The 19,854-nt window shown below is 34.2% G+C and overlaps 1 protein-coding gene across 1 annotated transcript in view; it reads left to right on the top strand.

Moving 5' to 3' along the window:
- The window catches only part of CCDC102B (coiled-coil domain containing 102B), a 266,641-nt gene extending 247,000 nt beyond the window's left edge, over positions 1–19,641 (top strand). The window contains exons 10-11 of the mRNA XM_043889290.1: positions 15,677–15,715; positions 19,587–19,641. Coding sequence (XP_043745225.1) covers positions 15,677–15,686 — 10 coding nt within the window. The 3' untranslated portion in view covers positions 15,687–15,715; positions 19,587–19,641. The remainder of the gene's footprint in view (positions 1–15,676; positions 15,716–19,586) is intronic.
- Positions 19,642–19,854: the final 213 nt, after the last annotated feature.

Below are 19,854 nucleotides of genomic sequence, written 5' to 3'. Positions count from 1 at the left end.
TTCCTTTAGGATGGACTAGCTGGATCTCCTTGGAGAACAGAATGGCAAACCACTTCAGTATTCCTGCCTTGAGAACCCCGTGAACAGTATGAAAGGGCTGAGCCACAAGGAAAGCCCAATATGACATGATTTTCCTACTATTCTTTTTATATTCTCTCTTGAGAACTCGTTACTGGATGAAGACTTAATCCGTTCTTCACCACAACTTCAACCACTCTTTCCCTGTCTCATCACATTGGGGTGGCCCTAAAGTTTCTTCGGGTTTTTCTGTAAGATGTTATCTTTCCCTAGATCCACTCTTGTGCCTCTTTTATACGGAATATAAATAATGTTACTTGAAGTCTATGTTTCATCCTTTACTACAGGTTTTGAAATATTAACAAAAATGTCATAACTCACAAATTAGTATGCATTCTTTTCTTTATTACTTTGGCATGCCTGATGTTGTCTACGCATTCTGTGTTTTCCTATAGGGATCATGCCGCGCAGTATTGCTTTTATGTTTTTTCCTCTGCACTGGGCCTGGGAGTTATATTTCTTGCTTTCACTTCTACAAAAGTCATTTAAGTTATTTTTAAAATCTTGACCCCCTTGATTATATCTCTGTAATTAAAGTGAAGGATAAAATTACGTTTTTTAAATATCCCCCCCATGAAGAATTATCTGTTGTAATATTTGACTTTGTTCCTCCTGCCCTTCTAGAAATTGAGTAAAAATACATAAACTAGATATATATATATATTTATAGTTTTATTAAATACATTTACCCTGATTTTCAGTTTATAACTCTTGTTGTTTGCTCACAAAGTCTTGTCCAATTTTCGACCCCATGGACTGTAGCCTGCCAGACTTCTTTGTCCATGGGATTTCTCAGGTATGAATAATGGAGTGGGTTGCCATTTCCTCCTCCAGGATATCTTCCTGACCAAGGGATCAAACCTGTGTCTCCTGCTTGGCTGGAAGATTCTTTACCACTGAGTCACCAGGGAAGCCCGTGTAATTGTTACACTTTAGATTTAAATCAATGACTCACCATTTTTTATATTTGTAGTCAACCAACTCCACACTTTTGGTATTTCTAAGCCCCTAAATTTATGTCACTTTTCAGGTGATTGAGGTCTCTGTGTGAGAGACAATTCCTTTATCTTTTCCATACAGCAAAATAAAGTCATAATTTCATATAAATTTAAACTTAGACTAACTGTGACACTTCCCAATTCATATTTGCTAATTTATTTACCAGGGATCAGACTCAGATCCATATTTTCTGTGTTGACCATACTTTTAAGATGTTTTGGTATTTGCATTTTTTAAATGAAAGCATATTTAAGTATTTTTATTTGCACTCTTAATTAGTAGTAAAGTTTAACTGACATTTGATCTGGCTCTTACTGATCTCTTTATTTTGGCTCCTCACTCAGTTTTCTGGGAGACATGTCTCATAAATTTGTCCAAGAAGGATAAGCACCTCCAATTGTTTTTATATGTGAAAAACAACTTGGGGTTGAATATAACTCTAGGTTCACAAAATAGTGCCATCAATAAACACCGTTCTGCTATGCTGTTGTTATACAAGAGATATCTGTCATTAATTTAATGTTTGTCTCTCTTTTTTTTTTTTTGCTACATAAGTACTAACATTAGTCTTATTCTTTGACTCTATGAAAAGAAACTATTCCAAGGTAAATTTGTAGCTAATAAGTTAGATGTAGCTTTTTTTAATTGAAGTATAGTTGATTTAAGTTAGATGTAATTGTGAAGAGTACATTTAATCTGCATGTGCAAGTCCTTAAATTTCAGTTGAGAAAGAGAGATGTGATATTATTTCTTGTGTATTTTTATTTTTCTATGTTTTCTTTCCACTTCAAGACCATTCATTATTCCTTCAGAAATGTCAGTAGATGTCTGCTTTGCCATGTTTTTTCACTGTATCAATTACATTATCTCCATGCACTTTTAACTCTTAGATACTTGTTTCCTCTGAATACTGAGACAGCTTTTCAACTTGGTTCAGTTTTCATAGCTGCTAGTACTCTGCACTCAAGACAATTTTAAAATCTGTTTTATGGGTTTTCTTTTGTCTTTCTCTTATGTTAGACAGTTTTTTTTGGTTCGCCCCCCTTTTGGTCATTAACTACAATAGCTTCCCTAATAATGTCCCATGTCTCTATCATAAAGGCCATCTCACATCACGTCTTATAGGAGATGCCTAACAGAATTAAACACACACACATAGAATTTCAAAATTTAACTTTCCTTTGGGTATTTATTTTATTTTATTCTAACTTCTCACAATATTATATCCTTTCCTTATCTTGATATTTTTTCCTTGGATGAAATGTTCTCACTTTTTTTCTTTTTTTTTTTTCCTATTAAGTGTTTTGTTGACTTAACTCTTCTTATATGAGGAGATATTTATTCAGGTCAAAGTACCTACATTATTATCAATTCATTTTCTAAAAGTTCCATAGCCTTCATAACATGTGATCCTAACGATAGAGAAAACATCACTAGTTCAGCTTATCACAAAATGACAGTTACCTTGACAATTTAAACAGTGAGTCAGAGAGACTGAGGGGAAGAATAAAATTTGTTCCAGCTGTTGGTTTTTAAGCAAGGAGATCTATAGCAATTTGGCAGCACTGTCTTTGTCATATTTGAAATACTCTGACACCTTCCTATTAAAATACCTATTAAACATTGCAAAATTTTAAAGCATTTGAGCAGCACTGGCAAAGGGTAATTTTTGGTATAGAGAGAAGACAGGGTTTCCATTCTTCCATATAGAGAGAAGAAATGGCAGGACCCAGCTGCCCACCCAAGCATCATCTGGTCTTTGGTTTCCTTTTCTGTCGTTCTGGCTCTCACGCAGCCCTGCTTAGCCTGTCTGCTTTCTGTGCTACTTTTAATTTTTTCCTCACCCTTTGTATCAGAGGAGCATGCATCATTTAGTTTGGCAGCCCTTCTATCACCCAGTGAATGGCTTCCAACTCCCACCCGTGCTTTCTATCTCTTTTCTGCCAGAATAATCCTCTCCTCCTATTTTGACAGGAACTCTTGGCAAGAAAGAAAAAGACTCTGAACGACTTTAGGATATATGGCATAAATACTTGACTTTAGACCCTCTGTGTTCAAGGTTTTCTCCTTGGCTCTCCTTGTGGTATGCTTTATACTGCCACAGCTAGACTATGGTATAATAATCCCATTGGTACTTGGAGTAAAAGTCTTTTATAGCCATAAATGTGTGTTATGCAATGACAGTCAACTGCTATTTTTTTCCTATGGTTTATGGTCTAGAATTGCACTGTGGTTGCTATAGGTAAATTAAATGTTACTTGGGATTTAATGCAGTGCATTGTCAATACCAAATAATGGATAATAAAACAGTGTTATAAATGACCTTAAAAACAAATACAGAAAATTGTTTAATGTACATCATCAGCTCTTATTTCTAAGACTTTACGTGGCTTCCATAATGGATTAGATCAGCAGATTAGCATTACTAAAGAATATTAAGAGTTTCCTGAAAAGGAGCTGACCAGAAAAATACCTATCCTTGCTTCTCCTTATTTTCAGTATTAAAAATTAAAGTTTCAAATGTCACCGTGCAACAGAAATACAATGTGAGCCAGATACGAGCTGCATTTTTAAAAGGAAGGAATTTCTGAAATTACATTTTACTCAACCTAACATATTCAACATATTGCCAACTATCAACGTACAATAAATATAAAAAAGATAAATGGAAAGATAGTCCATAATCATGGATTAGAAGAATTAACAGTTAAAACAGCCATCCTACTCAAAGCAATCTACAGATTCAATATAACCTCGATCAAAATTCCACTGACATTTTCCACAGAAATACACACCAAAAAACTAAAATTAGTATGGAACCATAAAGACCTTGAATAGCCAAAATCATCTTGAGAAAGAAGAACAAAGCTGGAGGCATCATACTTCCTGATTTCAAATTATATTAAAGTGATAGTAAGCAAAAAAATTTATGATTTTGACATAAAAACAGACACAGATCAATGGAACTGAATGCTGAGCTCACAGATAAACCTACACATATATGGTCAATTAATTTACAACAAAGAAGCCAAGAATATATGTTCAGGAAGGAACAGTCTCTTCCATACATGGTACTGGGAAAACCGGGAATTCAAATGCAAAAGAGTGAAATTGGACCTCTATCTTACACCATACACACAAAATACCTTAAAGTGGATGGAAGACTTGAAGTAAGTATCTGAGATGATAAAACTCTTAGAAGAAAACATAGGCAGTAACCTCCTTGACACTGGTCTTGGCAATGATTCTAACACCAAAAACAAAAGCAAAAATAAACAAGTGAGACTACATCAAACTGGAAAGCTTCCGCATAGCAAAGGAAACCATCAACAAAATAAATAGGCAGTTTGGGAACAGGAGAAAATATCTGCAAATCATCATTCTGTTATGGGGTAATAACCAAAGCATAGAAGGGACTCGTAAAACTCAATAGCAAAACACCAAACAATCCAATTAAAATATGGGCAGAGGATCTGAATAGACATTTTTCCAAAGAAGACATACAGATGGCCAACAGGTGCATGAAAAACTATTCAACATCACTAATCATCAGGGAAATGCAAATAGAACCTCAGTGAGTTATCTCCTGACATCTGTTAGAGTGGTACCATCAAAAAGACAAGAAACACCAAATGCCAGCAAGCATGTGGAGGAGAGGGAGCTCTGGGCTCTGCTGGTAGGAATGTGATCAGCACAGAAACTATGGAAAGCAATAATGGCATTCCTCAAAAAATTAAACATAGAACTGCCATGTGATCCAGCAATTTTACTTCCAGTTATTTATCTGAAGAAAATGAAAACATTAACAAGAGAATTTCTTCACCCTTATGTTTACTGCAGCATGATTTTCAGTAGCCAAGATAGGAAAGTGAAAGAAAATGTCAGTTGCTTGGTTGTGTCCGACTCTTTGTGACCCCATGGACTGTAGCCTGCCAGGCTCCTCTGTTCATGAAATTCTCCAGGCAGGAATACTGGAGTGGGTAGCCATTCCTTCCTCCAGGGGATCTTCCCGACCCAGGGATCGAACTTAGATCTCCTGCACTGCAGACAGATTCTTTACTGTCTGAGTCACGCAGGAAGAACAGCCAAGATATGGGTGCAGCCTAAGTGTCCGTCACTGGATAAGGTAATAAAGAAAATACTGTGTATACAAATTACAGTGAACTATTATGTATTCATAAAAAATAAAATCTTGCCATTTGGGAAAATATGAATGAAACTTGAGGGCCCTATGCTAAGTGACAGAAGTCAGAAAAGACAGAAACCATATGGTCTCACTTAGATGGGAACCTAAACAAACAAATGAAGCTCACAGATACAGAGAACAGACTGGTGGTTGACAGATTCTAAGGGTGAGGAAAGGGGTCAAATGGGTGAAGGGGGTCAAAAGGTACAAACTTTCAATTATATAATAAATAATCATGGGCGTGCAGTGTGCAGCATGGTGACTAGGGTTAATAATTCTGCACACTTACTGCACACATAAAGTTGCTAAGAAAATAGGTCTTAAAAGTTCTCATTGAAAGAAACAAATTCTAACTTGTGTAGTTGTACATGCTAACTAGATTTATTGTGGCAATTACTTTATAATATATACAGATATTGAATCATGAGGTTGTACACCTGAAATATGTCAATTGTACCTTAATAACAAAAGACTGCTGTAATTTTTTGATACTTACTTTATACTTAGAGCAATACATCTCAATTTATACTACCTCATGACTGTTGCCTGATAGACAAATAGGGTTAATGACCACCACTTGAAGTGCAGAAGTAAGCTGTGAGGCAGAGTATTTAAATCCTTTCCTTCTAGAAATAGCAATAAACATTTGAGGAAAAACAAAATTTATTTTGTACTAATTCTCATATTCCATATAAGAGAAAGCACAGCCAGTTTCTATTCTAGATAAACTAAATTAACTAAATGGTTTTCTGAAGTATTATAGTACTTCTAGGCATCTATAATAGGAAAATGCACACACATTTTAAAATCTCAAACATATGTAATTAACTGAAATTATAACTGAGGAAGTAACAGCTACCACTTACTGTCGGCTCTGTATTGAGACAGCGAAGCAATGTCTTTATATCAATTAATGTTAATAATCTTTAGAACTTAAAAATATTTCTGTTCAGTGGATGCATATATGAAACATATTGTTTACTGTTCCTTTCTGTGTTTTAGCTATGGTGGAGCAGAAGTCTCTGGGTCAGTCATCACTGAACACAATTAGATCTATTTTTGGAGATTATGTTATTATAGGTTTTCCCCTTATTTTCTGTTGACAATGTATTTTCAGTAATGGATATCATCAAGACATAAGGTGAAAATATATTTTCCCTGTTCAGCTATTGTGATTTAACTGACCTTTGTCTTATTTAAGAACTGAAGAAGTGAGAGATGGAGTCTAACAACAGTCTAGTCTAGTCCACAGTCTAACAACCTGATCCTTCCTGTTTGGGAAGTTTATTGTCTGGGATTACCTTTTTAAAGTTTATGTTCCTTAATTATTATTAATTTTGGCTTCCACTGGGGCAACCTAAAATGGTCCCTTTCTACCGCTTATTAAAAAAAACATATGGCATTGTTTTGTTAAAGTTTGTCTGCAGTGCTCTTCCTCCAAAATGGGAGCATGTAAATAAACTCTGTAGAGATTACTTATATTCTATTGAAAATATCAGTCATAACACTGTTCTAGTTGTTTGATTGTGACTGGTGAATTTCTGGAATGTCTGACCTCTGAAAAACGGAAATACATTGTGTGGAAAAGGAAGTTATGTGTGTCAATAACATTTTACAGTGCATTCCTTACAAATACTTATTTAAATGCAGAATTATTTAAATTTTGAGTTACTCAAATTCAAGTGTATGTCCGTTTCATTATTTTACTCCATGCCCCTCAAATTGTATAATATTCATACATTATAAGGTATCTCAGTAAGTGTGTTTGTAATCTACCCTGTGGTATCTTGTTATGGCAGCCTCAACAGACTAAGACATGGTTGGAGCCTGGTGTTAATCCATTTTAGCACTGATGTCCTTTAATTGATCCCCAGAGGATGAGGTGCTTGGATGACCCAGTGGACATGAGTTAGAACAAACTCCAGGAGATAGAGAAGGACAGGGAAGCCTGGCATGTTGCAGTCCATGGGGTCACAAAGAGTTGGACACAACTTAGTGACTGAACAACAATTTACAACTAAAGCATGATTTTGCTTGTAGGAATAGTGTTTCTGGTGTCTCAAGTGCAAGTCTTAATGTGTATATCAGGGTTTCTCCAGTACAACCAGGAAGGAACCTCAGCTTATCCCCAGAACAGTGAGATCTCTAAAGCTCTCAGCTCCTCGGTATCTGTTCTCTGCAGGACCTTCCAGAGTCGAGTCTTGCACATGGTCAACACAGGATCTGTTAGAGGACTTAGGACACAGTCCATGCAGACATTTGGAGTGTGTCTGTCTCCTTTTCTCATGATACTTTGCCACCTAAACCCCACCACTCCCACAGCCCCGGACTCTGATCTGTGTCTCCTGCACTCACCGAGACCAGTGTTCTCTGTAGGACCCTATTCTCCGTGCAGCATTTTGAAAAATGTTCCTCATGAGACGTGCAGGTTTAGTGTAGGTCCCACTTCAGATACTTCCCTTCTAAAATTCACAGCATAACCCATTGCTTTCAAATGTGTTTTTATATATATTTTATACATTCTGTCCCATTTTTATAACTATTTACAGCAGTTGGGTAAGTTTGATACCAGCTATTTCATCTTGCTCAGAAACTATTAGTTCTTCACATATACTTCAGCCATTCCCAATAAATCGGAAAATTCAATTAAATCTTTTATGTTCAAATTTTCTCCCCATCTTTCTGCTACCACTCAGGTCTAAATTATCATAAACTCTTCCCTGGATTCCTACACTAACCTTCAACTCATAGCTCCAGTTTCAGCACATATTTTAGAGAGTAGAATTCTAGAAATATAACATATTATGTCCCTCTCTGAGTGAAATTTTTCAGTAGCTTCTCATTAAACTTATGAGTAAATATTTGAACTCCTTCCAATACTTGGAATGATGTAAGCTTTCTAAATGGTTTTCTATGTACATCTCTGTTTCTTCTTTATGTTTCAGCAATACCGATTTTTTTTTTTAATTTCTGCATCTCCAAAATTTTACCCACAGCTATACTTTTAGCAGCCTGATTTTTTTTTTTTTTTATGACTGTGACATGCTCATCATTCTTTCCCTGACTTCTTTCTGTAGTTTCAGGTGACAGCTTAAGTGTCACTTTCTTGGTGAGGCATTTCCTGATCCCATCGAACTTTACCCTTAATCTCACAGCATCCTAATCTTCTGGTTCAAGCCACATACCATAATGTGATTTCCCACTTATATATAGGTGTATGCTTTTAATATCTATATTTTCCATATGTAAACATCATGAAGACAGGGATCATGTCTTTGTTTTAATTACCACTTTGTGTCCAGTGATATTACATGGTATGTGGTACATAATAGGTGTTAGAGAAATATTCACTGAATCAAAGAAAAGTATATAATATTTAACTTCAGAAAGAAGGAGCTTCCAAAGTCAACATCTGGAGGTTTAAAAATTAAAATTTTCAAAGAATCTTTAAGAATTGGAACTGGAAGAAATCGCAAAGATTACCTATCCAACCACCATACTGATTTAATAACCCTTTTGATAACATCACCTATACTTGAATCATTCCAGAATCAGGGACTCACTATTTCACAAGGAATTATATTCTATTTTCAGACAATTCTTATTATTTTAAATTTATATAGTTTATTAAATTTTATAGAATTATTAAAATTTATATAATTTAAGCCTTCTATTGAAATGTTTTACTTATAATCTTATGGCAAGTGGCCTCTCATTTCACAAAAGAATTCTGACAACAATGATACACACATTTTTTTCCTTTTGTATTTGTTCTGAAATTCAACTACTCAAAGTCATAATTAAAAATGAAATTATTCTTACATCTTACTGTGTTACAAAGTGACATTCCATTTTGGATGCTTTAACATTATTGGCATTCTTTGAGCTATATGTTAGATCTATTTATCACTGTGCATAGTTAATGATTCATATTTGCATTAAAGAATTTTGAATGTGAGTCAAAATATAGACTTAAAAAGACAAATTTATGAAAGGAGAGTCTTTTAGCTAACATTAACAAAGATATGTGAAAAATTTTAACTACAGTGTTCACATCTGCCCATTATTGTCAAAAAAGAAATGAAAATCTTTGTGTGTATGTATGCATTACAGTAAACAGTAACTGTTTTGAATAAGAAGACTCATGAAACATAGAAAATCTATTTAACACACTTTAGCTCAGTGTGCGTGCATGGTTTAGAAACGTATCTATACTCTGTCTCACAGAATTGTAAAACAGTCAAGTGAGAAAACACATTTGAAAGCATTTTTAGTTTTCAAGTGAAATGTTCTAATACTGCCCACTTAATCATAAATAATTTTAAAGAACTTTTATATATATTTTTAAAATAAGTAAAATGAAAGACTAATCATAGACACAGATGTTTGCTTTTATATGCATGAAGCAATTTGCAAAACTGAATTATTTTGTTACTGTGGTCCCTGTTTCTGAATCATTTTTATTACCGCTATTCTTTGGGATGTATTTGTTGGGTTTGCTGACAGAGTGACCCACTTTCTCCCAGCTCTTCTTTGAGACTATATTAGACCCTTCTAAAATTGTATTAACTTTTATGGGTCACTATATGAGTTATTATTTCAGCACAGTAAGTTACATTTTCCAAATTGCTGCCAATGGATCTTCATTAATCTGGGGAAATGGAAGTGTTTGGTGGTATAATTACATATTGGATCCTTTTAAGATTCTGGGTGAGTAAAAATAGAAACCATATATGATATAATGGTGTTTTAGCTATCATACTGAAATCTAATAGTACCAATCATTTACACATTCATATGTAAAATGCTGACATGAGACTATGTAAGCAGTCCTTTTCAAAATGCTATGGTGAGATGATACAATTGATCGTGCTTCCTCTAAACATAGCAGTAAGAAATAAGACCTGTTTTTATAAAGTCATTAAGAAACCTAAGCATGTTTAGTGGTACAGATAAAACTCTCCATTAGCCAGAAACAACAGAGAAACGTAAAGCAGCAGTGTAGCTGCAGGCAAGAGTTTGCCTGTCTCTGGATCCAAATGTGGGCCATGATGAATGACTCAGAGTGGCAAGAATCACTTATAAAGTGGGGAAGAAGGGAGAAAAGACATTCACGACACCTGAAGAATCTCCCAAATTTCTCATCATTATCAAAAGCCTGTACAAAACTGATCAAGAAAAAAGGAGGAAACACCTATTTTTATAGGTGAGTTTTATCAACTTTAAGAAACAGATAAAGAACATTTTAGAGAAATTCAAAAGCACATTTCCTGACATATGTTATGAGACAGGAAATTATTAAAACTTAAACTCGATAAAAATAGTATAAGAGTATTACAGATTTATGTATGATTATGGGCGAAAAAATTCTAAGTGATAATTTTGGCACATGGAACCTAGAAGTGTTATAAAATATTCATCATGACCATATGGTGTTTATCCTCAGAATTCAAGAAAGGTTCTCTATCAAAAATGTATTAATATATTCTACCAATTCAACTCAGAAAATGGGATGATTATTATAAAAAATAATAAAACAATTTTAAAATGTTAACCCATATTCATGGTTAAAACTAAGAATATTTGAGAAGTTCCATTTTCTACTTAGAATTTCTACTTTAAAGATATCAAATATTATTATTTACAGGGAATCATTTAAACTCATGAGTTCAGAAACCAAAATAGCAAAAATAACCAGTAAATCTGCTATTCAAAGTTGTACCACAGTAGATGAATAAGCAAGCAGAGAGAGGCAATCGTGCTATTATATACAGACAAAATATATATCCAAGACAAGGTTCAGACCCATAATACGAAAAGTTAAATTTTCTTGATAAAAGTTCAATTAACTAAAGATATAAGAAAAAATTCCAATAACAATTCAAAGTCTATGAACAAAATATTTAAAATATGGCTCTGAACAAACCAAAACAATGGATAACATGTTATAATAAGGATATCATTTCTCTCCAGACTTATCTTTAAGTTCATGCATTTCCAATCAGAATATCAACAGAAATCTGCATGGAATTTATCAAATTGTATTGATATTCACATAGAAGAGAGTAAAGCAAGTAGTTTCAAAAATAGGTATGCTATTTCTGAAAGCAAAAAACAAAAAAGGAAGTGCCTTCAATCATTATCAGATATTGATAATCATTTAGAGCTATGATAATTAAGGTAATGGATGTTGGCTTCATAGATCATAAGCCATGTTCTGACCTTGTGGAAAACTGCATAGCAAGCAAATGGAATGTGTTCAACTTGTTCATAGATAAACACCCCTGGACAGTATTTCAATTAAAATCAAATATATTATAAGGATGTCTACAACATTTTCCAACGAACATTTCTTTTAGCTATTTTAAAAATCACAAATTTAAAAACAAGGCCAGGTGGTGAGCATTATGTCTTCTGACAATTTATATTACTTTAAAAATGAACTAATACAGTGAACATAACTAAACACCGACTCTTTTTTTTTCCTCTGTGACTGTAATGTTTTTGCTATTTTGATAAACAGTTATCCACACATATATGTCATAGATAAATAAATGGATCGGTGGATGGACAGACAGATAGAAGGAAAAAAGAAAGAAAGGTAATTCCATTATTTCAAGAATATAGTTTGTCTTGCTCATTCCTTTATACTAAACACTTAGAACAATGTCTGGAACATTCCACATGTGTAAGAAATATTTTAATATAAAAATACCAATTTACCATTAAAGAAATGTTATATACTTAACTGCATTCCCTTTATTTAAAAACACTATCATGACAGCTGGATTGGATAATTCTGTGCTGAAATTTCATAAAAGAAGTCATATTGTGTATTTCACATTTGCAAAAGGTAACTTTTTGGTGGCGAAACTGAGTAAGACATTTCAGAGAGCAGAAATAAGGAAATGTTACCTCAGTGTCAATTTACCAATTTTTCTAGACTTATAAGTTAACAGATATTCGAAACCTACACTATTCAGGTTGAAAATGTAATAGTATATAAGACCTATAGAAGCAGAAGCACTGTTCTTTTATTTCTGAGTTCAGAATCCAAATGCTGATGTGAGTAAAGCCTTATATTTAAGTTTTGAAGGTAAAGTGAATATTGTGATAGGAAAGCTTTGACATTTTAAAAGATGGAATTCCAAGACAGCAAACAAAGATTCTGATCTTTCTTGGCCGTGTGTGTTTGCACACAAATGCTTGCATTATTTACAAGAACATGAGCTGGTAATCATCTCACTTACTTGTTTGCATTTAATATTGATTTATATTGTTTCTTAATAGATTTTCTTCATCATTCTCTTATTTTGATTTAGAGATGACAAACTTCAATGTGAATGAACTAATCTGCTCTTTTCTATATAGTCTGTATATTTCTAAATTTTTTCTTATTTCCATGAATGAGAAGTTATAAAATATGAAATCATCTTGTGACTGTTTATTTCTTCATGGTACAGTGAGAAAAGGAAATTAGAGCTAAATTTCATCAACCTCATGAATGAATAACTACATTGTACATTAAATATTGTGTTGTATTTTATAGTATAGCTAAGAAACTCACATTCACACTTCAGTGAAGCTATGCTTTTAAGAGCATTCTTAAAGCAGCTACCAGAAACACTTTTTAATGTTCTGTTTTCAGACATACAGAAATATACATACACATGTGGTCATTACTTCTATTCTTTTAATATATTTGTTTTTTCTTTCTGATTTACTTCACTCTGTATGACCCGAATGTAAGGTCACACATTATAAAACTCTTAAAGGAAAACACAGGGAGAACACTCTTTGACATAAATCACAGCAAAATCCTTTCTGACCCACCCCCCCCCCAAGAATAATGAAAAAATAAACAGTACCTAATTAAACTTAAGAGTTTTGCACAGTCAAGGAAACCATAAGCAAGATGAAAAGACAACCCTCGGAATGGGAGAAAATATTTGCCAACTTCCGTTCAGTTGCTCAGTCATGTGACTCTTTGTGACCCCATGGACTGCAGCACACCAGGCTTCCCTGTCCATCACCAGCTCCTGGAGCTTGCTCAAACTCATGTCCATCCAGTCTGTGATGCCATCCAACCATTTAATCCTCTGTCGTTCCCTTCTCCTCCTGTCTTCAATCTTTCCCAACATCAGGGTCTTTTCCAAGGAGTCAGTTCTTCACATCAGGTGGCCAAAGTATTGGAGTTTCAGCCTCAGCATCAGTCCCTCCAAAGAATACTCAGGACTGATTTCCTTTAGGGTAGACTGGTTGGATCTTCTTGCAGTCCAAGGGACTCTAGAGAGCCTTCTCCAACACCGCAGTTCAAAAGCATCAATTCTTTAGCGCTCAGCTTTCTCTATAGACTAACTCTCACATCCATACATGACTACTGGAAAAAGCATTACTATGACTAGATGGACCTTTGCTGGCAAAGTAATATCTCTGCTTTTTACTATGCTGTCTAGGTTGCTCATAGCTTTTCTTCCAAGGAGCAAGCATCTTTTAATTTCATGGCTGCAGTCACCATATGCAGTGATTTTGGAGCCAAAAATCTAAAGTCTCTCACTGTTTCCATTGTTTCCCTATCTATTTGCCATGAAATGATGGGACCGGATGCCATGGTCTTAGTTTTCTGAATGTTGAGTTTTAAGCCAACTTTTTCACTCTCCTCTTTCACTTTCATCAAGAGGTTCTTTAGTTCTTCACTTTCTGCCATAAGGGTGGTATCCCTGTATCTGAGGTTATTGATATTTATCCTGGCAATCTTGATTTCAGCTTGTGCGTCATCCAGCTTGGCATTTCACATGATACACTCTGCATATAAGTTAAATAAGCAGGATGACAATATATAGCCTTGACATACCACTTTCCCTATTTGGAACCATATGTTGTTCCATGTCCAGTTCTAACTGGTGCTTCTTGACTTGCATACAGATTTCTCAAGAGGCAGGTAAGGTGGTCTGGTATTCCCATCTCTTTCAGAATTTTCCACAGTTGTGACCCACACAGTCAAAGGCTTTGGCATAGTCAATAAAGCGGAAGTAGATATTTTTCTGGAACTTTATTGCTTTTTCGATGATCCAGAAGATGTTGACAATTTGATCTCTGGTTCCTCTGTGTTTTCTAAATCCAGCTTGAATATCTGGAAGTTCACAGTTCACGTATTGCTGAAGCCTGGCATGGAGAATTTTGAGCGTTACTTTGCTAGCATGTTAGATGAGTGCAATTGTGTGGTACTTTGAACATTCTTTGGCATTGCCTTTGTTTGGGATTGGAATGAAAACTGACCTCTTCCAGTCCTGTGGCCACTGCTGAGTTTTCCAAATTTGCTGGCATATTGAGTGCAGCACTTTCACAGCGCCATCTTTCAGGATTTCAAATAGCTCAACTGGAATTCCATCACCTCTGCTAGCTTTGTTCATAATGATGCTTCCTAAGGCCTACTTGACTTTGCATTCCAAGATGTCTGGCTGTAGGTGAGTGATCACACCATCATGGTTATCTGGGTCATGAAGATCTTTTTGCGTGGTTCTTCTGTGTTTTCTTGCTGCCTGTTTTTTTTTTTTTTTTTTTAATATCTTCTGTTTCTGTTAGATCCAAAGCATTTTTGAAAACTTAGCAACTGACAAAAGATTAATTTTCAAAATATACAAGCAGCCCCATGGAACTCAGTATTAAAAAACAGTCCAATCAAGAATTGGGCGAAAGACCCAAATAGACATATCTCCAAAGATATACAGATGACCAGCAAACACATGAAAAGATGCTCAAAATCACTAATTATTAGAGAAATGTAAATCAAAACTACAATGAGATATTACCTCACAACAGTCAGAATGTCCATAATCAAGAAATTTATAAACAATAAGTACTGGAAAGGGTGTGGAGAAGAGGGAACACTCTTGCACTGTTGGTGGGAATGTAAATTGAATCAGCCACTATGAGAACAGCATGGAGACTCCTTAAGAAACTAAAACTACCAGATGATCCAGCAATCCCACTAATGAACATGTACCCTGAGAAAACCATAACTCAAAAAGACACGTGTACCCCAATGTTCATTGCAGTACTGTTTACAATAGCCAGGACATTCTTTTAATATATAAAAGCATAACTTGGTGAAAAGAATTAAAGGATTGGAGGCAGGTAAAAGATATGGATTTAAACAAAAGATCTTTATATACATAGTTAGTATGTAACTTATCTCTATAGATGGATTAATATAATTTATCACTATATTTTTCATCTTCTATGGTATTCCCATTTACTTAGGTCCTCAAAATACTAAATACTGCTCTATATATTATCCTCATTTTTATAATATCTTAGTTCACTGATACATTTTTGCATGGAAATATGCTTCAGAATGTGAAAGCACGGCATTTGATCTAAGGGAATATCTCCCCATTTTTTTACCCATAGCGACTTCTAAAGACAAGAGACATGGCCTTGAATTCAAGGGTAAGTGTCTAACTCTTCACAATAACCAGATTAAGCTAACTAAAAATTATGCAGGATATGGAACAATTAGATTCTGTGTTGTTCTTCAATTCTAATATAAACCATTAGCACCTAAATATTGTCTATCATCCTTTAAGGCATCTAGAATGTATATTGTTAAATTGCAATCTATTATATAATATTTATGAACATCTTTTTGGTACATTTTTGTCTTTTTAAAATTAAGCTGAAAGTCTGTACATTCTAATTTCATTTTTCTGATAAATTCCATATGTTACACTTTGAAAATGCCCTTTATGTGCAGACTTACATTTCCTTATTTAAATATTTTACATAAGGTATTTTCTTCCTTCCATAGCTACATGCTAAATAACCTTAATTGTAATTTTAAAAATGTTTCTATTGAAATTGTCCTGATTAGGAGAAAATGCAGATCATGTCAATGAACTATACTATTTCTGTTGAATTTTACATTTTAAGTGATTTCCATTGTTGGTGTGTTTTTCGTGATTTAAGATTTAATTTTGACATTGATACTGCACAAGTTTGTGTCTGAGTTTTATATCATCAGTTGGCACCTCGGAGTTGATGCCTAAGAAACTAAGTAGTAGAGTCACACACTCTTTGAGATTTACAATATTACCTTATTATTATTGCCACGTCTGTCAAGAACACTACAGAACTCTGGCTGTAAAACTTGCTTACACATTCAAATGTGAAGACAAAAATATTGATTCAATCACAGATAATTTTCTAGCAGCACAGTTGATGTTCCCTGTTTACTTCTGGTTATTAAATTTTGATGATTAATCATTTCTATGACATATGCAATTGACAACCTCAAATAGCAAAAATTAATGATGACACGTCATTTCAACTCTTAAGAACATGTCTTCTGCTTTTAGAAATTCCCATTTTGAAAAGAGATTAAGGAAAAAGGAAGTAGTTTAAGTTATATAGATTGATTTGCATGTGTGTAAGCAGGAAGTTGACAGAATTTGCATTTTTTAACTGTAAGCAGAAAAATCTCAGAGACCCATACAAATCTGAATTTCCCCTTTGGTTGAAAATAATACCAAGCTCATAAATGCCAGCTGATTTCTGATAGAACTCCCACAAAATTATATTTTATTGTATTTGTTACTTTTTATCTCTATGGAAAATAAGGTCAGTCAAATTACTATAATATTCTTGCCTCATTTATCTATTTGCAATAGAGTTGCTAGTGCAGAAACAAAGAACAAAATGTGATTCTGGGAGGGAGAAAAGAAATGAAGATTAGCTAAATTGCTTTTAACTCCTCTAAGATAGTTAAGAATTAAAATCAACCTATACTACCAAATCTTCTGCTTATATTATACCTCATTTCATTATGTTAGCTTTATTTACTAAATTTATTAAATCTATTACCTTTGGGTATATAAAGATAAATATCTCATCCCTTTAAATCAAATAATCAAATATTAATTCTGGCCACATAATTTAAATTCTAAAGTTTTGCCATAGAATCTAAAATTTAGTGTGTATTTTTATTAAATTAAAATATCAAATTAAAAAATCTGAAATGTTGACTTAGCATTAATAAAATTTTCAGATGTAATTTCATGGACCCATGAATTCCCACAAATATTTTCATTGAGGGGCCAATGGTATCTGGTGGATTTTATTAGCACTATATTTACAGATCTAATAAACATTGGTTATGATAATAAGAGACTATAATATTAGTATATTAAAACTTATAGATGGCCAACTGATATTTTTTATTTAATTCCTGAAATTCTTTCATAACTAGTCATATATTAGAGAAACTTATTTGGACAGGGGATTAAATGTAAAATACGTCTAGACACTTGCTTGTTATAAAAACATATATTATACTGTTACTAATATCAACAAATAGAATTATTGAGAAAGTTTCAAACTTTGCTAGATTTTCATTGAATCATATGAGGTATTTGAGAGCCTGAAAACTATTATTTAATTAGCTACAGAATGACTGTGTCAGGGAAATATAAATGGGAATGAAATGATCCACCCCGTGAAAGTCCAGCCTTGCCTTTATGTATTTTCTTCATATGTATGTATATATCCATGAGTTACCACTTCTGAAGTTTATTGGTTTAGACCAGTGTCCTCACTTGACCTTTACTGGAGCTGAAGGTCTTCATCCATCCTTAGCCCCCTCTCCACAGTCTCCACCTGGAGCCATCAGCATTCTCTGCAGGTTTGCCCTTCTCCAGAGGCAACCTGCACCCACCCACCTCGCTTTTGATTTCTCAGAGTGTATGGATTATTCATTTTCAATGTTTCTGTTATTTATTTTTATTGAAGTAGAGTTGCCTTATACTATTACTATTAGTTTCAGGGGTATAGCAGTGACTTTTTATAGTTTATAAGGCTATTATGAAATACTGGCTATATTCCTTATGCTATCTATTATATACTTCTATCTTAATTTATACCTAGTAGTTTCTACCTCTTAATCCCCTTTGCCTATCTTGTCAGCCTTTACACTCACTCTCATCTCTGGTAACCACTAGTTTGTTCTCTGGGCCTGTTTCTATTATATTTATTTGTATTATGTTTTAGATTCCACATGTAAGTGAAAATATACTGCATTTGTCTTTCTCTGTTTGACTTACTTCACTAAGCATAGTACCCTCCAGGTTCATCCATGTGGTCATAAACATTTATGGTTGAGTAATACACCAGTGTGTGTGTGTGTGTGTGTGTGTGTGTGTGTGTGTGTGTGTGTGTGTGTGTGTGCGTGTGTGTGACATCTTTGCCATTCATCTGTTGAACGACACTTATGTTGCTTCCATATCTTGACCATGCCGCTATGAATGTCAGGGCATATATATCTTTTTGAATTACTGTTTTCATTTTCTCTGGATAAATACCCAGGAGTGGAATTGCTGGATTATCAAGGAAATGCAAATCAAAACTACAATGATACAGCAACTCATTGCTGTCAGAATGCCTGTTTTCAAAAAGACAAGAAATAATAAGCATTGGCGATGATGTGGAGAAAAAGAAGCTTAGTACTGTTGCTGGGAATGTAATTGGTGAAGCCACCATGGAAAACAGTATGCACGTTCCTCAAAAAAATAAAAATAGGACTACCTTTTGGCTTTTTAAAATACAAATTTTTACATACCGACACCCCACCCTATATTCCTTATTCCAGGATCATGTAAAAGTTTTTCCTCTTTCAAACAAATTTAACCCCATTTACTCTGATCTTATTTTCCCAATTTATCTGGAATCTAAATTTGGCCATGAGGCTTATTTTTTCTTGTTACAGATTTTCTGACTTTGTACAAGTTTCTTTGATGCTGCCTATCAAATATATACTTAAGTCTTTGACTGATTTCGCCTTCTACGATTCCATTTTTAACTTCCTTTCTTGTAGATCCCTTGGGCTAAATATTCTCTAGTTACTAATTACTATGTCCATTTCCTCAATTTACCGTTTATATTAACTTAATACAGCATCCTATATGCTGAGCATTGCTTTAAGCAGTATTGTATTTTTAATATAATATTGTATTTTAAGCATATGTACTATATGTGTATAACTCAATCCATCTGTTCTTAAATACCATGCAAAATTGTTTTTGATTATGAAAGTATATTTTTGCATTCCAGAAAACCTCAGAAAATAGAAAAAACATGTAATCACAAAAGTTATTCACCATCTCAAAAGTCAAAAATACTGGTAACACTTTGCTCGATTTTGCATAGTTTTGCAAGTGTCTATGTGTATGCATAGGTTCATTTTGTGTACTTATAATGTGTGTATGTATTTGGATGATCCTAAGAACTAAGAATTGCATATTTATTCTCTGTTATGCATTGTTCTAAGTAGAATTCTGCGTAGAAGTACTGATGCTGAAGCTGAAGCTGCAATACTTTGGCCACCTGATGCGAACTGCTGACTCATTAGGAAAGACCCTGATGCTGGCAAAGACTGAGGCAGGAGGAGAAGAGGGTGACCGAGGATGAGATGATTAGATAATATCATTGACTCACAGGACATGAGTTTGAGCAAACTCCAGGAAATAGTGAGAGACAGGGAAACCTGCTGCAGTCCATGGGGTCACAAAGAGTCGGACACAACTTGACAAATGAAGAGC

The sequence above is a fragment of the Cervus elaphus genome, chromosome 27 (genome assembly GCF_910594005.1).
Source record: "Cervus elaphus chromosome 27, mCerEla1.1, whole genome shotgun sequence".
NCBI classification, from domain to species: Eukaryota; Metazoa; Chordata; class Mammalia; order Artiodactyla; family Cervidae; genus Cervus; species Cervus elaphus.
The sequence above is the reverse complement of the archived record's forward strand: the minus strand, read 5'-3'. Positions and strand labels throughout refer to the sequence as shown.